The sequence below is a fragment of the Triturus cristatus genome, chromosome 4_1, assembly GCF_964204655.1.
Source record: "Triturus cristatus chromosome 4_1, aTriCri1.1, whole genome shotgun sequence".
NCBI classification, from domain to species: Eukaryota; Metazoa; Chordata; class Amphibia; order Caudata; family Salamandridae; genus Triturus; species Triturus cristatus.
In genome coordinates this window covers 747933138-747952571 of record NC_140585.1, presented here as the reverse complement: position 1 = coordinate 747952571, position 19434 = coordinate 747933138, and the positions used below count along the sequence as shown (strand labels likewise).

At 45.0% G+C, this 19434-nt stretch overlaps 1 protein-coding gene across 1 annotated transcript in view; it reads left to right on the top strand.

The window, feature by feature from the left end:
• Positions 1–19434, top strand: part of LOC146855471 (mitochondrial 10-formyltetrahydrofolate dehydrogenase) — a 293724-nt gene that overhangs the window by 239984 nt on the left and 34306 nt on the right. Inside the window, exons 12-17 of the mRNA XM_085653264.1 lie at positions 3615–3742; positions 5344–5494; positions 7084–7154; positions 7536–7641; positions 8373–8460; positions 18437–18530. Coding sequence (XP_085509390.1) covers positions 3615–3742; positions 5344–5494; positions 7084–7154; positions 7536–7641; positions 8373–8460; positions 18437–18530 — 638 coding nt within the window. The remainder of the gene's footprint in view (positions 1–3614; positions 3743–5343; positions 5495–7083; positions 7155–7535; positions 7642–8372; positions 8461–18436; positions 18531–19434) is intronic.

Genomic DNA, 19434 nt, shown 5'->3' with positions numbered 1-19434 from the left:
ATCTGCAGCTCTACATGCCAAGAACAGATGCATACTGGTAAGTAGCATATTCCTATCTATGAATTTATATTTGGTTGTACATGGGTCTCACATATTTCTTTGTTTCTCTTCTTCTTTTCCCTCCCTTCTCCTTTTTTTCTCTTCTAATTAATTGTGTAATTGTAACAATGTGTTTGATTTAGTTAGGATTTAAGTTTTGTTGTTTGATATGTGTTGTTACCTTGAACCCTTGTTAGGACTCTAGCATTTGCCCCTGGTTCAGGTTCTCAGGGTTGCTTCTGTTGTCTATAACCTTCATTACAACTTGGGCACAAATACTGATGCGTCCAATTTGGTATTCCAGCTTAACTGCTAGTGGTGCTAGTTTTTGCCTGAGTTTTTTTCACCAGGTATATCCTGGTGCAAATCTTACAGAAAGATGGTGCGTATTTTGAGTTTGTGCAACTCAGAACAGGGGAATACATGTGCGATTATTGAATTATCTACCATTCCAAGGTAAAAATTTCACTGTCGTGCACTGTTTGTGCACCTGGTAAATACCATGCCTCATACTATTGGCATTTACTGGATAGGCAGGCTGCACACGGGACAGCATCCACATCATGTTGAGAGCCTTAGTCTTCTTCACATCACTTATGGATTTCTTTGAGCTTTATATATTGGGCCATGGAGTGCTCCGTTTTATCCCTTTGTTTGCAAAAAACATAATGGAAGGATAACTAATCAGATTTTTTTTTTTTTACTTTATTTATTGATTTTGTTGTTTTTACAAAGGGTATAAGTCACATCAGTTAGGAAAGACTATACACATTACATCAATGTTTCATGTCAGGTCAAATGAAGCACGGTTTTAACAATTCAACTGTATAGCAGCAGTGAACTATCCCAACAAAAATAGGCAATAAAGAATGATACACAGTAGTCCACACCAGTGATGCATAATATATGACATCCTTACAATATCGGAGGACTGAAGTAATAATTGATAATGTTCATGAGGGAACAGCAAGGACCATCCCACCATTGGCTTTGTACAGTACTGAACACAAGTCAATTCCAATTTCCCTCCCTAGTTCTCAACAGGATGTGCCAGGAGGTATGATTGTAGTGGACCCCAAATATCTCGTGGACGTGAGGGAGATGGTAATAGATCGACATATGTGTGTGTTTGTTCTTGCCAGAATATCAGGTCTTCAATCCAGTCCTTAAATTTAGGTGCACTACCATGCCCCCACCTGCAGGCCACTCGTCGTCGAGCCAACAGTAAGTTAAATGATGCAAATTTAGGGTAGGCTATTGGCAGTTGTTAAGTATACCCAAGTAGTGCTAAGAGAGGGGAGGCCTGTATTGTCGCGGAAATCATCAATTCCAGTGCGCTAAACACCCGCTGCCAATAAGTATTGACTGAGTAACACTCCCAGGCCAAGTGTAAAAAATCTGCCCCTTCCGTCCGGCATCTATCACATCTGTTATTGTCCCTTAGCCCAAATTTGTGTAATGTAACCGGGGTATAATAGGTGCGGTGTAGGAATTTATAATGTATAAGGCGAAGTCGACTACTAGAGGAAGCCTGCTCCGTCTGTATGCAGCAGTACTTCCACTGCTGATCTGTAATGTCTATCTCCAGCTCCGCTGACCATTTGTCTCGAGTAGCGCATGGTGTTGCCTCATCGCCGTTATAAAGATTATGATAAAGTATAGAAACCAGGTGGGAGGAGGTACATGCGCGCAGTGTTTGATGCACAGGTAGGACCGTTGGGGGTTCATGAGGGTATAAAGGAGTGCAGTCCTTAAGCCCTTGGCGTAAGCGAACATAGAGGAATGTTTCCATGGCAGTGGGCGGAGGATCTGAGCACATTTGTTGGAGCGTACGAAATGTGCCGTTCAAGTAGAGATCCCCCCCAGCATTGTATGCGTCATTGAAGTTTAACTCTTTTAAACACACCCTCCTGTAATAAGGACAGTTTCGGATGATAAGTGAGCGGGAGCAGCGGGGAATATAGCACTGGAATGTGAAGACGACGGGCAACGCAGGACTAAGCTTTAATTGTGCATTCAACTGAATTTGGGCAGAGGGTTCGTGGTGCCACCCTGGACATTATTACCCTGTCCACCGGGATTGGATGAGCGAGCCAGTGTTCGGTTGCTACATGTGCCCTATATGTTGGAGGGTGGAACCTGTAATGGGCATAGTGAGCCTGGGCACTTAAGTAATACAGCTCAAAATCGGGGACGTCAAAACCGCCTTGGGAGTATGGTTTCGCCAATGTGTTCCAATAACTAATCAGATTTAACATTGTTATTAATTAATCCATGTTATCTTTATCCTAAGTGTATCAATGTTGCGTCTTCGTTTATATAGGTAGTTCTCTAGGGAGATACGTAAGATCTTAGTCTCTGATCCTGATCTCGACTCTGAAATGCTACAAACGCAAAGATGAAACAAAAGGAATCTTGAACGTAGCAATTTCAGGGTATTTCAAAATAAGTTGCTGGGAAACTATGTATGATGGTAAAACTCTGAAAAATGTGAGAGGTCAAAAACCAACTGTGGGCCCGAGGTGCATTCACCAGTTCCCTATTGGGATTTGTCCCTGATTTTGTTATGACCGAGGGCTTGGGAGCTTTGTTGTGTCAGGAGCCTTTTCCTAAATTCATTATGGTTAAGGTGGTTATTCTCGCTGATCTATTCTTTTGTCTACTTGGTCTCGCAGTTGTTCATGTCAGCCAGTGTTTTGCCTGAATTTCCTTTCTGCAGGGGATTCTCTGATACCAGGCTTGGACCAGAACAGGTGTTTCTTATTTTATCTCAAACGCAGTATTTCCTTCTACAAATCTAAGACTCTGTGTACCGTGTTCGGTTCCACTGGTAAGGGAGGGTAATCCGTCTGTGGGATACCTTTAGTCACTGCATTAATCCACAATTTGTTGTTGTGTGTTAAAAAAAAAAAAAGCTTCATGTGCTGCAGTCATCTGGCTTCCGTCTGGTTTGTGTTGTGGGTGTACAGTTGGGCTGCCTGGTATATTTTCGAAAGGAAAGTCGATGGAGTGCTAAAATTCCAATTATGTACCTTTAATCTTCCATGATTTCAAGTCCAGTCTTCCTTGTCACAGTCCTTCATGGCTCCTTTCCACTGCTTTACCTCCCAGAGCCTGTTGCTTGATACCTATATACCTATTCTGTAGGTTGGGAGAAAAGTACAACTGGGAGGGAACAGGAGGAAATTGACTTTCTTTTCTGCAGACGGAGGAATCGCTGCTCATGTTGGGACCATGATGAGGAAGACCAGACTCTTAATAAAGAAGATTAGTGATAGGTAATCAGCACAGTACCTTAGTCCAAAGGAGGAGTGTGGTTGAAATGAAGTTCCTCTGGATCTTTTTCTGATCTTGCTGTGCAGGGGTGTTTAGGTGAAGATCAGTTTAAATCCTATATTTGCTTCCATATTCAAGTAATGCTGACATTGCAGGTGAAATCTCTGTTGCAACATGCACTGATGTCAATATTTTGTAATTTATCTCAATATTGACATCTTGTTCAAGACAATGACCATCAATGCATATGTCATACTTGTTTCTGACTACTTACTAAAATACTTGCTTTCTTATTGCAGGTAATTTGTAAAGTGTCCTATTGTTCAGTGGCTGATGTAGACAAGGCTGTTGCTGCAGCAAAAGATGCCTTTGAAAATGGAGAGTGGGGAAAGATGAATGCGAGGGACAGAGGCAGGTTATTGTATAGGTAAGTAGTGGATTACTTTTATATTTGGAAATAAAGGCCTTTGCCTGTGGCTTTGACTCTAACATTCCATTTTTTTTATTTGATTAAAAATCAAAGTAATGTAGCATTTAGTAAGAAGGGAAGTTTGGGAAAGTCAATATGATCCCACAAGAAAGAGAAAGCAGTTAAGAAGTGAACCCTGTCCAGGTGGAATCTCCTGGGTATAAAAACATGCTACGCCCTGGTCAAGAAGGATCCCTCAAAGGGCCCCCTCAGGCTTGTTCTACAAAGACCAAGGCTGCTTCACTGTCATTGGCAAGATAAGTTTCTCTTTTGGTCATCTCCTAGGCTGCAAAATGGGTGTCCATACAGAGGTTCACCCAGCACGGGTGCCTCCTCAATCAAGTCCACAGATTGGGCCATTTTGCCCACCAGGCTCAGTAGAACATTGTAATGGGGGTCCACTCCACTGTGAGTTTTCTCCTCAGAACCTCCACCTTTTGAGAGGTATTGCTTGGATGGTTATCCAAATAAAGACGGATCTGCAGTTAGAAGTATCCATCATAAGAACAAGTTACTTACCTAGCAGATTCCTCACTGCCCTCCCTCCCTCCCAGTCTGTGGAGTGAACACTTGTAATTGTTAAAAAAGGTCCCAATGTAGATGTGATACATTGTCACCTCCAATCTGTAGGTTGACCCAGGCCTAAAGGTGCAAAAAAAGTTAAAGATAACTGATGTCGGCGTGCAGGCCCAGCACTATATGTGGCTCCACTCTGTCCCTTTTGGAGGTAGTGTGAGGCCACCTCGGGGTCCAATGGCCCCGCCTGCCGATGCTCTGGAGTAATTGCTGGGAAAAATCGGTCTAACAGCCTCGTATATTCAAAAAGTGATGAATCTGCAGCTCGACAAATTATCCACCAGAGAGAGTATTACCAATAGTTATATTACGTTTTAGATAAAATAAGAAACCCCTATTCTGGTCCAATAGTTTTTTTCTTGTTATTGATGATCTTTTCCTTTGGACTAGTCCAAAGGGTCCTAGTTCTATTGAAACAGTTGTAGAAGCCCCCAAAAACCAAGGCAAGGCCAGGAAACACGAGCACCCCATTACATGTTTGAGCGTCGTCGTCCTCGTTAGTGAGGTAAGACTGGAGTCCCTTGGTCATAACGAGCAGGGGCATCACACCTGGACATACTGTTCCCACTTAGGGTAGACCACTTTGATAGAACATATTTATGATGGATGGAAATGGCTAAACAATTCAAAACCCCTGGTAATTGTTCTGCTGCTTATTGACTCAAGAAGCAGCTCGCCAAGGAGGCCAGAAAAGCTGGTATGCCTCCGGAGTTGCCTTTGTTGCTGCTTAGAAGGAGCATTATGTAGCTGCTCAAGCTGGATTGTTGCTTTTGGTTAGACTTGACTGATTTTGGTATGATTCTTCCCAATCTGATTGGCGCACACAAGCAAAAAAAAGTGATGGAATGGAATGCGCCCAGAGTATTCACCAGTAACTCATATTCACACTTTTCTTCACTTTTGTGTTGCCTAGATCAATATGTCTCACTTAGAAGTAAATACCTGCTCTTCTTTCCTTCTGCATGTTCCTGTTGCCCGTGAAGGCTCGCAGACCTCATGGAGGCGCACCAAGAGGAGCTGGCAACAATTGAAGCCATCGACTCTGGAGCGGTGTACACCCTGGCATTGAAGACGCATGTGGGAATGTCTGTGCAGACCTTCAGATACTTTGCTGGATGGTGTGACAAAATTCAGGTAAGGTGAATACAGGGCTTAATGCTGCCAGTGTTTGTGTTTAGCAGTGCTGAAACCAACAGGCGTTACAGTGGACCTCATTTTAGTGAGCGTGGACCAACTGGCCATACCACTTGACTCACGTGGCCATTTTATTTTACATCTTCAACTTCAGATGGAAATTAATAAATTGTGCATTTCGTCATAATCACTATGCTTATACCATACACTGTTTTGTTGATATGTACTAAATGCCCTATGAAAAATGTTTAGTAACGGGACATTATGGTACATAGCTAAAATAATGTTATTTATGTGAGCAGTAGATTGTCTTCTTTTTATTTAAATTAGGAGGAGCTTCTGTTATGTCATGTTCTGAGTGGGTTGTTGTTATATTTATCTCATGTAGAGATCAAAACAGTTTCTTTTCCAGAACCACTCTCCGTCAGGCAGAGAGAATACATGACATGTACGGTGAGCTAGGGTGGATATGACGTGAGACGCATGCCTTCCTCTCTAGGTATGTGGTTCTCAGCAGAATGCAGGATGAGCATAAAACCTGCCAACGAGCCAGGTGTTTTAGGTCCTGTTGTGTCGTTTTCCAGTCCGTTCTTGTGAGGGAGGACTCGTCCATCTCCTAGAAGGGAAATTGAATTTATCAGCTGTCAAAGCTCCCCCATCCCCCCGGACTCTACAGGCTGCAGAGACCCCTGTGCGTGAGTCTGGCGTCATAGCGTATTCTCAGGGATGATGTGACCTCTACCCCTTCTCCATCAGCGTCAGGTTGCGTCAACACCGACCATGGGACATCCACCCTGCAAGGAGGGAGTTGGGCTCACTTTTCTCATCCAAGCTCATTTTGCGCAAGAGGAGGCAGCCAGGGTCTTTAAGACACATCTGAAGAGAGTAGTGCCCAGTGTTTTAGGTTGGATTTGAGGCCCTATCTGCACCGGCTGAAAGACCCAGGCAAAGTTCTCTTGGTAGAGGAGGTATCATCAGAGACGTTGGGAGCTAGCTCCATCAACTGTTCTAACTGATTTTTATGATAACCGTTTTCTTCATTTTGACAGTTCCCACAGCAGCAGTCTGGTGTCGTCATTTTGAGAATTCATCAAAATGAGACAAAACTAACTGTTACTGAACATACATTAATTCTAGTACTGCGTATTTAGATGGTGAGTTTCCAACCTGCCCAACTTCTATTCATTTGATGCTGGTGGTATTTGTTTTTGACCACCAGATTTAATTTCCAACAATTTCAGTAAAAACACTGAAGGTAAATACCTCTGTGATATCAGCGACAGAGACCTAAATTACATGAATTCCAATCCGATTAAGTAGATACTTAGACTGGATTTATTCCCGATGGACTTCTATGTGTATTAGTTAAAATGTACCATAAACCTGACCAGTATCAGCGCCTGGAGTCTGATGATGAGGTGGGTATATTGCTGTTTGGTTTTGAGTTCCTGGGAAAAGGGTGTACTCCAGTCTTAGGCATATGTATTTTGAAACTGAAAACAGAGCTTTTCTTATTATGATTTAATTAATAATGTCCATTTCAGATTATGCTCTTTGTGCTAAGTTTTTGTAATTGTCTATTCTTTTAGGGTTCCACAATCCCAATTAACCAGGCCCGTCCCAATCGTAACCTCACATTTACCAAGAAGGAGCCAATAGGGTAAGACTCTGCTTATTACCTTAATGTTTTATGGTTACAAAATATATGTTGGCACACTCCACCCATGCTCTGAAGAGGATGTATTTCATATTAATTAATCCCCAAAAAATTCACCCTGATCTTGATAACGCTGTGGCTGCAGCTGTAGCTTATTCGATCCATGGACATTAACTGAAAATAATATTTGTGAAAGTTTAAGTCGAGTGTGATCATGTCTGGTCTGGACCTTATGACGTTGGACGTCTCCTCTCCCCTTTCTAGTTACCTTCATCAAACCCCAGCATGGCCCGTTAGTAGACCTTTTCTTACTGTCTGTGACTGCGACAAGTAACTCCGTTTAATGTTGATGCTAAAACATGTTCTCTTCTTTGTCCATTTTAGTGTTTGTGCAATTGTCATTCCGTGGAATTACCCCCTGATGATGCTGGCGTGGAAAAGTGCAGCGTGCCTGGCTGCTGGTAACACGCTGGTTTTAAAGCCGGCACAGGTAACTCAAGCACCTTCTGTCCATGCATTTCAGTGAATTTTATTGGGTATAGAGGGACATTTGTGGATACAGCCTCCTGGCACTGGAGGAAGCTGATGTTTCTGCCAAATTCATAGAGATGTTGGTAGTATCCGCCTCATTTTGCAAAAATGAATAGTGAGCGATGAGTGAGCAAGAAAGTAAATTTACAGAGATTTGTGAGAGTGGGGCTCAAAATGGCTGAATGATCTTCTCTGTCACCTCTGCCACAAATGTATAATCCTTTTCTTCAGCTGAAATCTCATCTCTGAAAGAATAAATGTTGTTTCCAACTTTAACTTCCTGTCACATCTGCAACTAGTCATAATGTCATATTAGTTTCCTCATATCTTTCAATGTAATTCTTTACTTTGATATGGTGTAGGCCCGTATAAACACTATTTGAATTAAAATACCCTAATATATGCAGATTTGCCATATGTCTAGTTATAGATGCTTTGTGAAAAATGCCTTGAATGTGCTAGATTTCCCAGTAAGCCAAGTTACTCATATTGTCCCAAAAGCCTTCATAATTGTGTCCAGCCTCTGCGTCCACCCATCTAAGTGCAGAAAACATTGAGTGGGCGGCAGGGGGCATGGTATGTATTGTGTGAGAGCTACAGAAATGTGATTGACTGCATTTAAGTCACACTCGAACTGCACAGTTGTTTATCAAAGTAACAGTGTTTCCTCTTTGTTGTATTTACGCTCAGGTTACTCCACTGACAGCCTTGAAGTTTGCAGAACTTACAGTACAAGCTGGCATTCCCAAGGGTGTCATTAATATTTTACCCGGTTCAGGTAGGTTTCGCAATAGTTCCTCAGGATTGTTAGTGCGGGGAACATAAATATGTCTCTCCCTGCTGTGACAATAACTAACATAGTTCAGTGAGACAAGCATAGTAGAGGTACAACAAGTCTCAACTGCAGAAACACGAGGTGGTTCGTCTCCGCGGGGAATGATGCCTTGAATTTATGGTTGTCTGTTTGGTTACAGCAACAATAAAGAAATAAAGAGAAGTAAAAAAACTGCAGAATCAAGCACTTTATGAAAACCAAGGTATTTGTATTGTCATACTCCAAAGTTTATGATAAATGACTGTGAAGGCGTTTCACAACCTATGAAGATTTAAGACCAAACTATTGTTAGTTCAAAAAGTCGACTCCCTCAGTCTGCGTCTGCTTTGAAAGGGTTGGACCCATTGCTGAGCCTTTTTTTGTAATGTCCTCTGTCAGGGGCGTAACAAAGGCCCCCCGCAGCCCCCGCGGTGCGGGGGGCCCCAAGCTCCAGGGGGCCCCCTCAGCACAGCACTCTGATTGAGCCCGGAGGGGGCCCCCCAGGTGCTTTGCAGGGAGGCCCCCTCAAGGTTCGTTACGCCAGTGTCCTCTGTATGTGATGGAGTATGGCAGGCAGGAGCCCATTGACATTGACTCCATGTGTCAATGCCCTGGTCAGTGTCTGGTGAAAAACATCTGGGATTGAAGTTACTTCCAGCCTTTGTACTGCCAAAAGTAAAGTTAGGCGGAGCTTCTAGCATGATCAGTTGAAGAGCTGCATGCATTCTTACCACACCTCGGCCCCTCAAATCCAATCCCTATAATTGCATCAAACCTTACTGCTAGGCTTTATTACAGAAAATCCTTTTCCCTTAAAATGCTGAAGTATTTCATGAGGCTTTTCCCACAGATTTAAAATACTGCTACTCATGTGTTTTCTCCATCCAGGAGGCTTTTTTAGGAGGCCGGATTCTCCCCAGTCTCAGACACAGTGTTGACATCTTTCTGTCTCCACAATAATGCCCTACTACTGGGAAAAGTATTACGCTATCTTTATCCATAGCATGTTTGGGAGCACGCTGTTGTCACATCATTTATGCAAATTAGATGGTATACTGTGCACATACAAATGAGGAGAGGTAGCATAACATGGCTGACAAAAACAAACCTAACACCAGCTAAGTACACAAGTCCACTATGAACTAATCTAATTCTGAAGGCGCTGCTGTGCTGCCAGTGAAACATTCCATATACAACAGAAGTGAGTACACTTTATAATGAAAAATAAAGTAAACGCTTGCTGCTCCAATAACTCATCTATTTTCACCTTTGATGTTTTACCGTCACTGCTCTTTCTTGGAAGTAACAAGATGGCCACATTTGGCATTTCCTCATCAGTCTCCCAGGAAACAATCTACCACAAAGTAAATAATCATCCAAATTATAACTTGCATTTCATATTGCAAGCGACTTGCGTACATCAGGGAACACCATGAAATAAAACACTACTGCCCTAAAAAGAACAAATAACTAAAAAGAGGTTTTTTGGCATGAAAAGCTTTTTGTCCACTGTACTTTGTTAGGAACCTAACAGGAGACTGTGGGAGCTTTTCAAAACCATTTAGATGTTCATTAAAACTTGTCTTGATATTCCCATAAGAATTTTCTTCTCACTGCTTATGTGAAATGGTAAATGTGTGCCCAGGCCTCCCGTCAACAGCAGTCCGGGAGAGACATATGCACACGACACACAGAATTGTCCCCAGAGCGCGAATAGGTGTTATTTTATTTATTTACCTGAGAAAGATGAAAGGCTGAATGGGTTTACCAAAGATTCAAACCTATGCCATGTATGTTTCTTGGAGGGTGCTCACCCTAAGGGGCATTTTTGGTAATGCATGTTTTATTGGGCCAGTATGGAAAGAGGCATCTCAGCGTGTGCTGTGCTTTGGCAACATGTAAACGGGCAAGGATACTGCTTTATTGGTGCCATATGGAGATTCTTACATGTTCTCTATATAGGGGTGTTCGGGTATTATCAAGTGTTCACTGATGTGAACAGTCCAGTGTGGTCTAGATTGCACCACATGCAAGTAATATTCGTAAAGACAGCTTGGCATAGAACATTCAAAACTACAAGTAATATTATCTTTACATTCTATCACCATTTGACCAATTGGTGCCATTTTGGTTAACCATTTCTTGGGGGTAATAGCGTCACATATCTGTGATGTACTCTTATCTCTATCAAGTTCTAGCTGATGTGTTTTTTGAAATGTCATAGTCTTCTGAAAATGCTCTTAAGTAGTCCTACTACCCCACTACTAAAAGATTCTTTACATTCTATCCTCTTATCAACAATGTTATTGGTCTAATGTACACTTTAAATTCCGTTGTGCACCTCTCCCACTAACACTTCAAACAACACGTCCTTTGGGGCACGGATCACAACACTATACCATTGTACTATAGGCCAGGAACCTTTTCGGTGCTGGGGATATGGCTATTAGTATTTAAAGTGCTGTTGCTGCAGTGGAGAATGGGGGCCTTTTATGCAAACTATCAGTTTTTGGATAAAATATTTGGAACCTGGTATTTAGTAGTAGAGGTTGTCTTACTTTCTTCGTCCACGATGCTGCTTAAGATTATCTTTAAGCCTTTAAGTTAAATAATGGAATCTCCTAATTTTCAATAATTTACTACATCCCAGGAAGTCCATTGTCCTGGTACATATTATTCAGACATCCCAGTAACACTGCTTCATTTGAACGGGTGCTAGAAGGCGGGGCTCAACAGCACTTATTTTTGGAAGGCTGCACTTATTTTTCTTCACGAGACTTTGACCCAAAGTGACCATGGGAGGGGGGCAGAGCTTGCCTGGCTCCAAGATGGCCGTGCGGTAATTGAGCACCGCCACACACCAGAACACTCCGTTAGGAATCCGCAGCTTTCATCGCGCAGCTGCTGCTGAGAGGCTGACAATACTGACGATCCCTACCTGCTGCGCCGGCTGATGCCTCTATCACGCTCCCTGTCTGTCCGGAGCCGTCATACTGGTCGCCTGGGTGCGGAGCGGTGTGGGGCCTATGTTGCCGGCTGGGGAGCAGGGCGCCCTGCAGCACGCCTTTTGAAGACCCTAGCGGCTTCGAAAACTGAACGAACTGGATCCTGGTCCGGGTGGTGTGGGGCCTGAGATCGTAAGAGGTGAGTCCCGGCACGGGCGGCTGCGAGGGGGCCACTTCTGACTGGAAGCCTGCTCGTGATCATATCCACAGACGATAGATAACTGCGGGCCTCACTCTGCTTGCCGCTCGCTGCCCCGGCCTTCCTCCTCTGACTCCTGAGCTCCGACGCTGGCCTCGCCCTTGCCTGATATCGGTAGTCCTGGACGGACGTTGCAGCTGGTAGCGGTCATATCCTCAGCTGCCCCCTCTGCTGGGCAACGTTGCAGCTCCTATACAGATGTCATCTCCTGATGTTTGGCCACTCTCCGGCATGTACACGACTACACGCCAGCTCTACTTGTACACTGTTGTGGAGGTCCTCCCCGTCACTTCCCAGCTGCTGTCCCCCCTGACAGATAACTACCACTGGGGCTCGACATGTTGCAGAGGCCTGGTACCGCAGTAATTGCACAAATAGTGTGTTTTGGTGTGCTGGCATTTCTACCTCCATTGCCCGGGGGTCAGAGAGGCAATATACCCGGCTTGAGGCCTTCCAGTGGCTAGGTGCTGGACCACGTGCTCTCCGTGAGGCATATCCACCGGCTGCTAGCACTATGGGTAAACCGGATAAATCTCAGCCCAAGATTACTTTTGAGCACCGTAAATCCCGGCGCAGCGAGGATACAGCTGAGACCGAGGGGTCTGAAACAGAAACTCTTCCTGATGACCCGGTTAGTGATATCAAGCAAATTATAGTGTCCATGCAGCAGGGTCTGACCGCAATTGATTCCAAGATCGACTCCTTGGCCTACCGACTGGGCAGAGTATCTGAGAGGGTTGACATACACTCCGAGCGACTTAGCATGGCAGAACGCCGAATCACGGAGGTTGAGGAGGCCCAGACCGACTTGGGTGGGGTCCAGGCCAGAATGGAGCGCGCATTATCGGCCCTGCAGGATAAGGCCGAAGATTTGGAGGCCTGCTCGAGGCGCAGGAACCTCCGCATCACTGGCCTGGCCGACTCCACGGCAACAGGCAACATGGAACAATTTGTTGAAAATATGCTCAAGGCACTACTGGGGGCCTTCAACTTTTCATCACTGTTTGTCGCGGAACGGGCGCACCACTCTCTTGGCCCCAGACACCAGCCTGGTGCCCCTCCGTGCCCCATTATTGCCAAACTCTTGAACTATCGAGACAGGGACGCGGCGCTGCGGAGGGCAAGAGAACTGGGCACTTTGCGCTATGAGGGGGCTTCGATCTCACTCTTCCCGGATTTCACTTTTAAAGTGCAGGAAGCCAGGAGGTAATTTGCTCCCCTGAAATGGAAGCTACGAGAATACAATATGGAATACGTTATGCTCTATCCTGCACGTCTCAGGGTACTACTCGAAGGCAAAGCCAGAATCTTCTCGGATCCCCAAGCTCTGCAAAAAGCCCTTTAAGAATGGGACAAGAATGCAAAACGAGACAAAGGAAGGAGTGGTAACTTGTTGGCTGGTGGTGATTCTGATAACCTAGATGACAATGATTAAAGCGGGATGTTTATGCACGATTAGTCCATATGTTGTGCTACTCTGCCTGTGGTGGTTCCATGTGGCATACTAGGGGTTGATATGCATATTATTTGTGGCCCGTGGGCCAGGATATTAATAAGATGATTAGATACTCCCCCTGCAGTCCTATGTCTGCTCCTTATCTAAATTGTGCACAAGGGGAGGGGAAGGAGGGTTCCCCCTTGTTCCTATGAGAGGTGTCACACTGGCGTATTCTGATCTGATGGGCCACATCTTTACTGAAGTTTGGACTATTGCATATGTTGTGACGCATTGTGATTGAAGCTACCTATATAACGCTTTGGTGTGTGGCGGGAGGATGGATTAGCATGTGTGCGTTGGGTAACATCCGCCCCTTCGTGTTTCCCACAGTTGCTCTCTATTGTTTCGGGGTTTGTATTTTTATCTATGTATTGTCTGGGATGATGTTGTTGGAGTGTCTGGTTATTGGGTGGGATGCTACTTGCCTTTGCAAAGTTGGGGTACGCAAGGCATGGGAGGGGGCAGGGTTGGGATTTTATTTCGATTTTTGTTTTGATGCAGATCATGTACTCTTTTTCCTCATTGCTGTGTGGGTCGCTAGGGGTGGCATCGGGTGGCGGAGATATCAATGGTTCTTCCTTTGCATATGACTGGTACTAACACTGGTAAGACTCAGCATTAACAGGTGTGCCTACTAACGAGGAATGTCAGGGGGCTAATCGATCATCGAAAGGTGCAGATTATTTTTTTTGCATACATTAAGTGTTGGGAAATCGATATTGCTGTATTACAGGAAACTCACCTTAACCCTGGCAGTAAGTTATTCACAGGTAGGGGGCTATCGGGATCAATCCATGCCGCCTGCTTCACTTCTCACTCCAGAGGAGTATTGACGTGGGTCAACCCTAGGTCAGACCTACAGTTGGACTGCCTCGAGTCCGACCTGGCGGGCAGGTATGTTGTTTCCAGGTGTCATGGGGTTGGATCTTCTCATTGTTAACTCTTATGCCCTGAACTATGACGACCCGCTGTTCAACCAATCGATTTTCTCATTACTTAAGGTCTGCATGCCCACCACCGTGCTATGGGGGGGGGAGATTTTAATTTGTATATTGGACACTGATCTTGACCGATCAAGAGGGGCTCCTCGTCCCCTATCGAATTCTGCCAAGGCCATACATGACATATCTCTACAACTGCAGCTGTCTGATGTTTGGACAGCCAGGTCCGACCAGCGGGGTGGTTTCACACACTACTCAGCGCAACATGAAAGTCCATACGCGCATCGACTATTGGTTTATTTCACATACTCTAATGCCTACAGTTCATGACAGTGAGGTGCTACCTCGTTCTTTCTCAGACCACTCGCCTATCCTCCTCCACTATATTGGCTCCCTCTCGTGGCTTTCCTCCGTTCTTGTGGAGATTTCCCCCTTACTCTCTGCTCGATTCAGTCTTCAAATCCGATTTACATACTGCTATCTCTGAGTTCTTTGACATTAATGTGGGCTCGGTTGATTCCTTTGCTTCGGTTTGGGAGACGTTCAAAATATACCCCCAAGGGGTAGCCATAAGTAAACATGCAGGAGTCCTCCGCTGTATTAGGGGCCGGCTAGCTTAGTTGGAAAAACGGCTAACCACTCTGGAAGCCGAGCTATCTGTCAGTAATACTCCTGAGTTGAGGGAGCAGCTCACGACTACTTTGGCTAACTTTCACGATTAGGCGGATTGTGAAGTTAAGCATATGGGAAAATACGCTTCGGCCAGGGCATACGGGGAATCCGATAGGCCAGGTTCTGTGCTTGCTGCTCTGGCTCGTCGCAGTTCAGAGTCTAGACACATTACTGAAGTACTCGATGAGGACGGCTCTGTCCTGACGGAGCAAGATTCGATTAACAATCGATTTCGTAACTACTATCAGGACTTCTACAGCTCTAAGATCACTCCTAGTGAGGATGATATAGCGCAATATCTCGAGTATATTGAATTAGCGTGGCTGCAAAACTGGCACCGTGAGTTTTCGATGTGCCACTGAGAACGAGGAGGTCCGACTCTCCTTAAATTCCATGTGTGAAGGGAGCGCTCCTGGTCTGGATGGTCTGACGGTCTCCCTTTATAAGGCTTTTAGTGATCTTTTTATACCTCATATCGTCACCTTATTTCAGGAAATGGGCGCAGATGAGATAATGCCCCCGACCATGTGCGAAGCACTGGTCATCACTCTGCTGAAACCTGGCAAGGATCCCCGCGAATGTCCCTCTTATCGCCCACTGTCTCTAATTACCGTGGACACTAACATTTTCGCTAAAGTGTTGGCCAATCGGCTCTCCCCTCTGCTGCCTCAACTGATTGGGCCGGAGCAGGCCGTATTTATTACTGGTCGCACGCTCGCCTATAACCTGCGTACAGTGTTTGAAGCCATTCAACATGTTCGACCAGAGGTCCAGGCTGTGGCGGTCTTTTTAGAAAAGGCCTTTGACTCCATAGAAATGCCGTTCATGCATGCAGTGTTACGCCGTATGGGCGTTGGTGAGGTCTTTTTGCAACTCATTTCGGTGTTGTAGAATTCACCTACGGCGCGTGTTCGCACGGGTGATAAGGTCTCAGCCCCATTTCATATCTTGCGCTGTCCCCCTTATTTTATGCTGTTGCAGCTGAACCCCTGCTGAGGGCGCTTCGGGAATATCCTAGCCACCGCGGACTTCGTTTCCCCCACTACAATTTAATTGTTTTGGCCTACGCTGATGACATGCTTCTATATGTTCGCAACCCTGATACTCACCTTGCCCCGGTTATTCGGGAAGTATTGCGTTATGGAGGCCTTTCAGGCCTAAAAATCAACTGGGACAAATCTATTATATTTCCACTGACACCTGCAACTAATCCAATCACACTAGACTACCCACTCCAATGGACAACAGATCCGGTGCGATACCTTGGTATCCAAATCCATACTGATGCAGACTTGGTTCTAAAGGCGAACTATGGCAGGGCGATAGATAAACTTGGAGACGACATAGACCGATAGATTCGGCTCCCACTTTCTGTGGCTGGGAGTGTCGCTCTGATGAAGATGGTGGTGCTTCCTCGCTTGCTTTTCCTTTTTGTTAACATCCACATGGTTGTGCCTCAGTATCTGTTTCGTGAGCTGCGCTCCCTGATGAATAAATTAGCATGGGTGGGTAAGACGGCTAGGGTCGCCTTAGACACTCTTATGTTGCCTTACACGGCGGGCGGCCTGGGTGCCCCGAATCTAGAACTTTACTACAGAATAGTGCAGGCCTCGCAGGCTCATAGCTGAGTGCATGGCCCACAGGATCTACCGCATCTCCAGATCAAACGGGTGGCTGCCTCACCCCATCCCCTACCCTGTCTTCTCACTCGGGCCCTCGAAAAGATGCAAAATATTGGACTCAGTTAACTCCATGGTTCATGCGTGAAACGCACTACTTAACTTATTTAGCGGTGCTCAACTATACTCGCCCCTTCTATAGGTGGAATGGTGCCAATGGTTTGTCCTTAGATCAGAGAGAGGTACTATCAGTTCCTTGCGTAACCTGAATATACGAACAATGGGGGACCTATTCAGACGAGGCCGGGTATGTACATGGGAGGAAGCGTCGGGGGTGCGACGAGGCTCCGATGTCGCTCACGAAATTCCAATTCTTTAGAACCCGACATGCTCGGTGCTGGGGGATGAACTCCTGGAACCTATGGAAATCCCTCCTTTGGCTATCCTGCTGGGATCTAAGGCACCTGGTAAACTAATTTCTCGGCTCTACGCTGCGTCTATACTCCCTAAGGTTTATCCCCAGACAAAGGCTAGACTAGCCTGGCAGGTTGACATTGGTGCTCCCATCACAGACGAGATTTGCGTTTACTGCTGCGAAGTCACGCGCAAGATCTCTGTTAATGGCCGTCACAGATTAGCGCACTTCAAATTCCTGAATAGAGTCCATTATTCCCCACAATGACTGCATAGATGTGGTTAACATGAGTTGGATGCTTGCGAGCGTTGTCATATGTCCGGAGCTGGGTTCTTTCATGTTGCGTGGCTGTGTCCACAAGTAGAGGTCTATTGGTCACAAATTTGTAAAATGTTGAGCGACATCGTGGGACTCTATAACTCCGGATCCCCTAGTGGCGCTAAATAAATAAATAAAGCGCTCGTAAATTAATAGCAATGGGTCTTCTGCTTGCCAAGTGCAAACTTGCCATGAGGTGGATGCGTGGCCCCGTTCCTACAGTCGCTGAATGGGAAAAAGATATGTTGTATTGTAATACACAGTCAGATGTTTATAACGAAATGCGACCCCCTTGTAACCGACCAAAGAGTTTCTGGGGACTATTTGCGCAATACCAACTGTCTAAACAGGACAGTGATGACGCTCAGGAAGTGTGATGAGCGGACTGTTATCAACCCGTAACATATTGGTCTCCTTGTTGTACTATGTCTGCATATCTTTATTTTCCTTCTCGAAATTAGATGTATCTCTCCGTTCCGATATGCTTACTTGTGTATATTTGATCTCATTTGTGTTTAACAATGGTGCTTTGCTGTACTCCCGCCTCCTGTAGGCCACACAGACCCATGTATGTTAATATTCTTTCAATGGTGCCTTCATTGATTATGTGATCTGCTTTTTGTTTATGATATGTTTTTGTTTGTAACTCATTGTTTGACTTGAAACTTTAATAAAAACATTTTAAAAAAATGACCAAGGGAAAGAGAAACACAAAAGGGAGATGAGGAGGAAGAGAAACACAGAAAAACAGTGACAAAGTAAAAAAAGGAGGAATGACAAAAATAACCTGCTAGAGTAAGTTAAAGGGGCAGGTAGCGTCTGCTGGAGAATAAAAGAGGCATTAGATGGAACCAAGACTAGACAGCTGAGATATTTGGCAACCCAGACATCCAGTAGCACCTCATCCGAGGTCTTCTAGGGCCACAACACATTTTCTTTTATGAAATTGAATTAAGACTTACCAATAACATAAAAAAACAATTAAAAGGCATTAAAAGCGTGTGATTTGCAGCACCCCTAACAAATATTGTTTCTAATTTTATTTCATGAAACAAATGTTTTATTTATGCTCTGTTGAAATTTAAGAAGTTTGCATAAAGATAAAATTGAAAGTGGAGCTACAGACCGTAGTCGAACTGTATCTGGTGGTATGGACACGGACAGTTTGTGATCATGAAAAATAGAATCTGAGCACTTATTCTAATGAGGAGTTGTTGATGCTGGTGAAAGTGTACATGCTGATGCTGACTGTTTTTCTCCTCTGATAACAAAGGTGGCCTGGTAGGACAGCGGCTGTCAGAGCACCCGGACATCCGTAAGCTCGGCTTCACCGGTTCGACCCCCATTGGAAAACAGATCATGAAAAGGTGATGCCTGCAAATATGTTAGAGTGTAATTTTCTAGATGTTCATTAATGTTAATCAGACAAAATATCTAATGTCAAAATATCAAAAGGTGTAATGCCTAAAATACACAATATACAGAAGTCAAAATAAATAAAATTAAATATTAAATTGTGTAAGGTTGGGGAAGTCAGTAGGCAGCCTAAAGATATTTCATAAAGCAGAAAAAGGGTCGTTGAACAAGGAGGCAGATGAAGAGAGAGAAATGGTGCGGGCACCGAAGCCACAAGGGTTTAAAGTGGTCTATCCCCTAGAGAGCGACTTAGGACACTGCAAGGAGGCAGTGTAAATAACAACAAGCATTTGCAATCCAACAGGTCTCGCATTTACGCGAGACATATTGCATTGCAAATGGTAGGCATTACGGACAACGGGAGGGAGGGTGGGCAAGGCACTGACAACGGGAAGGCAGGCGGGGGGAGAGAAGGCACGGACAACAGGGAGGGCGGGCGGGGGGGAAGGCACAGACAACGGAAGAGCAGGGGGGAGGCAGGGACAACTGGAGAGAAGGGGGAGTAAAGAAGGCACCAAGGCATGTTGTGCCTACAGTAGGAGAACCTCATTTAACGAAAATCGTGCTCACAGTCTAAATAACACATACCATGTAACCGAAGTAAAGGGCCCAGTCGCAATGGGAGGTGACAAATGAAGAGGATGTGGTACTAAGGAAGGACTAATAAGCCTATTGACGAATAGAAAGCCAGCATTTAGGACAGACAATGAAACAAGCCAATGGCAAATGTGGGCGGAGAGTGAGCAGGGCTTCTATTCTCTACTCCTCTACAATAAGTCTTGCAAAACAGCGCATGCGTGCTGGCTCTAGGCTCAACCTAAAAAACTGTTCAGTCATGATACAGGGGGAATGGCG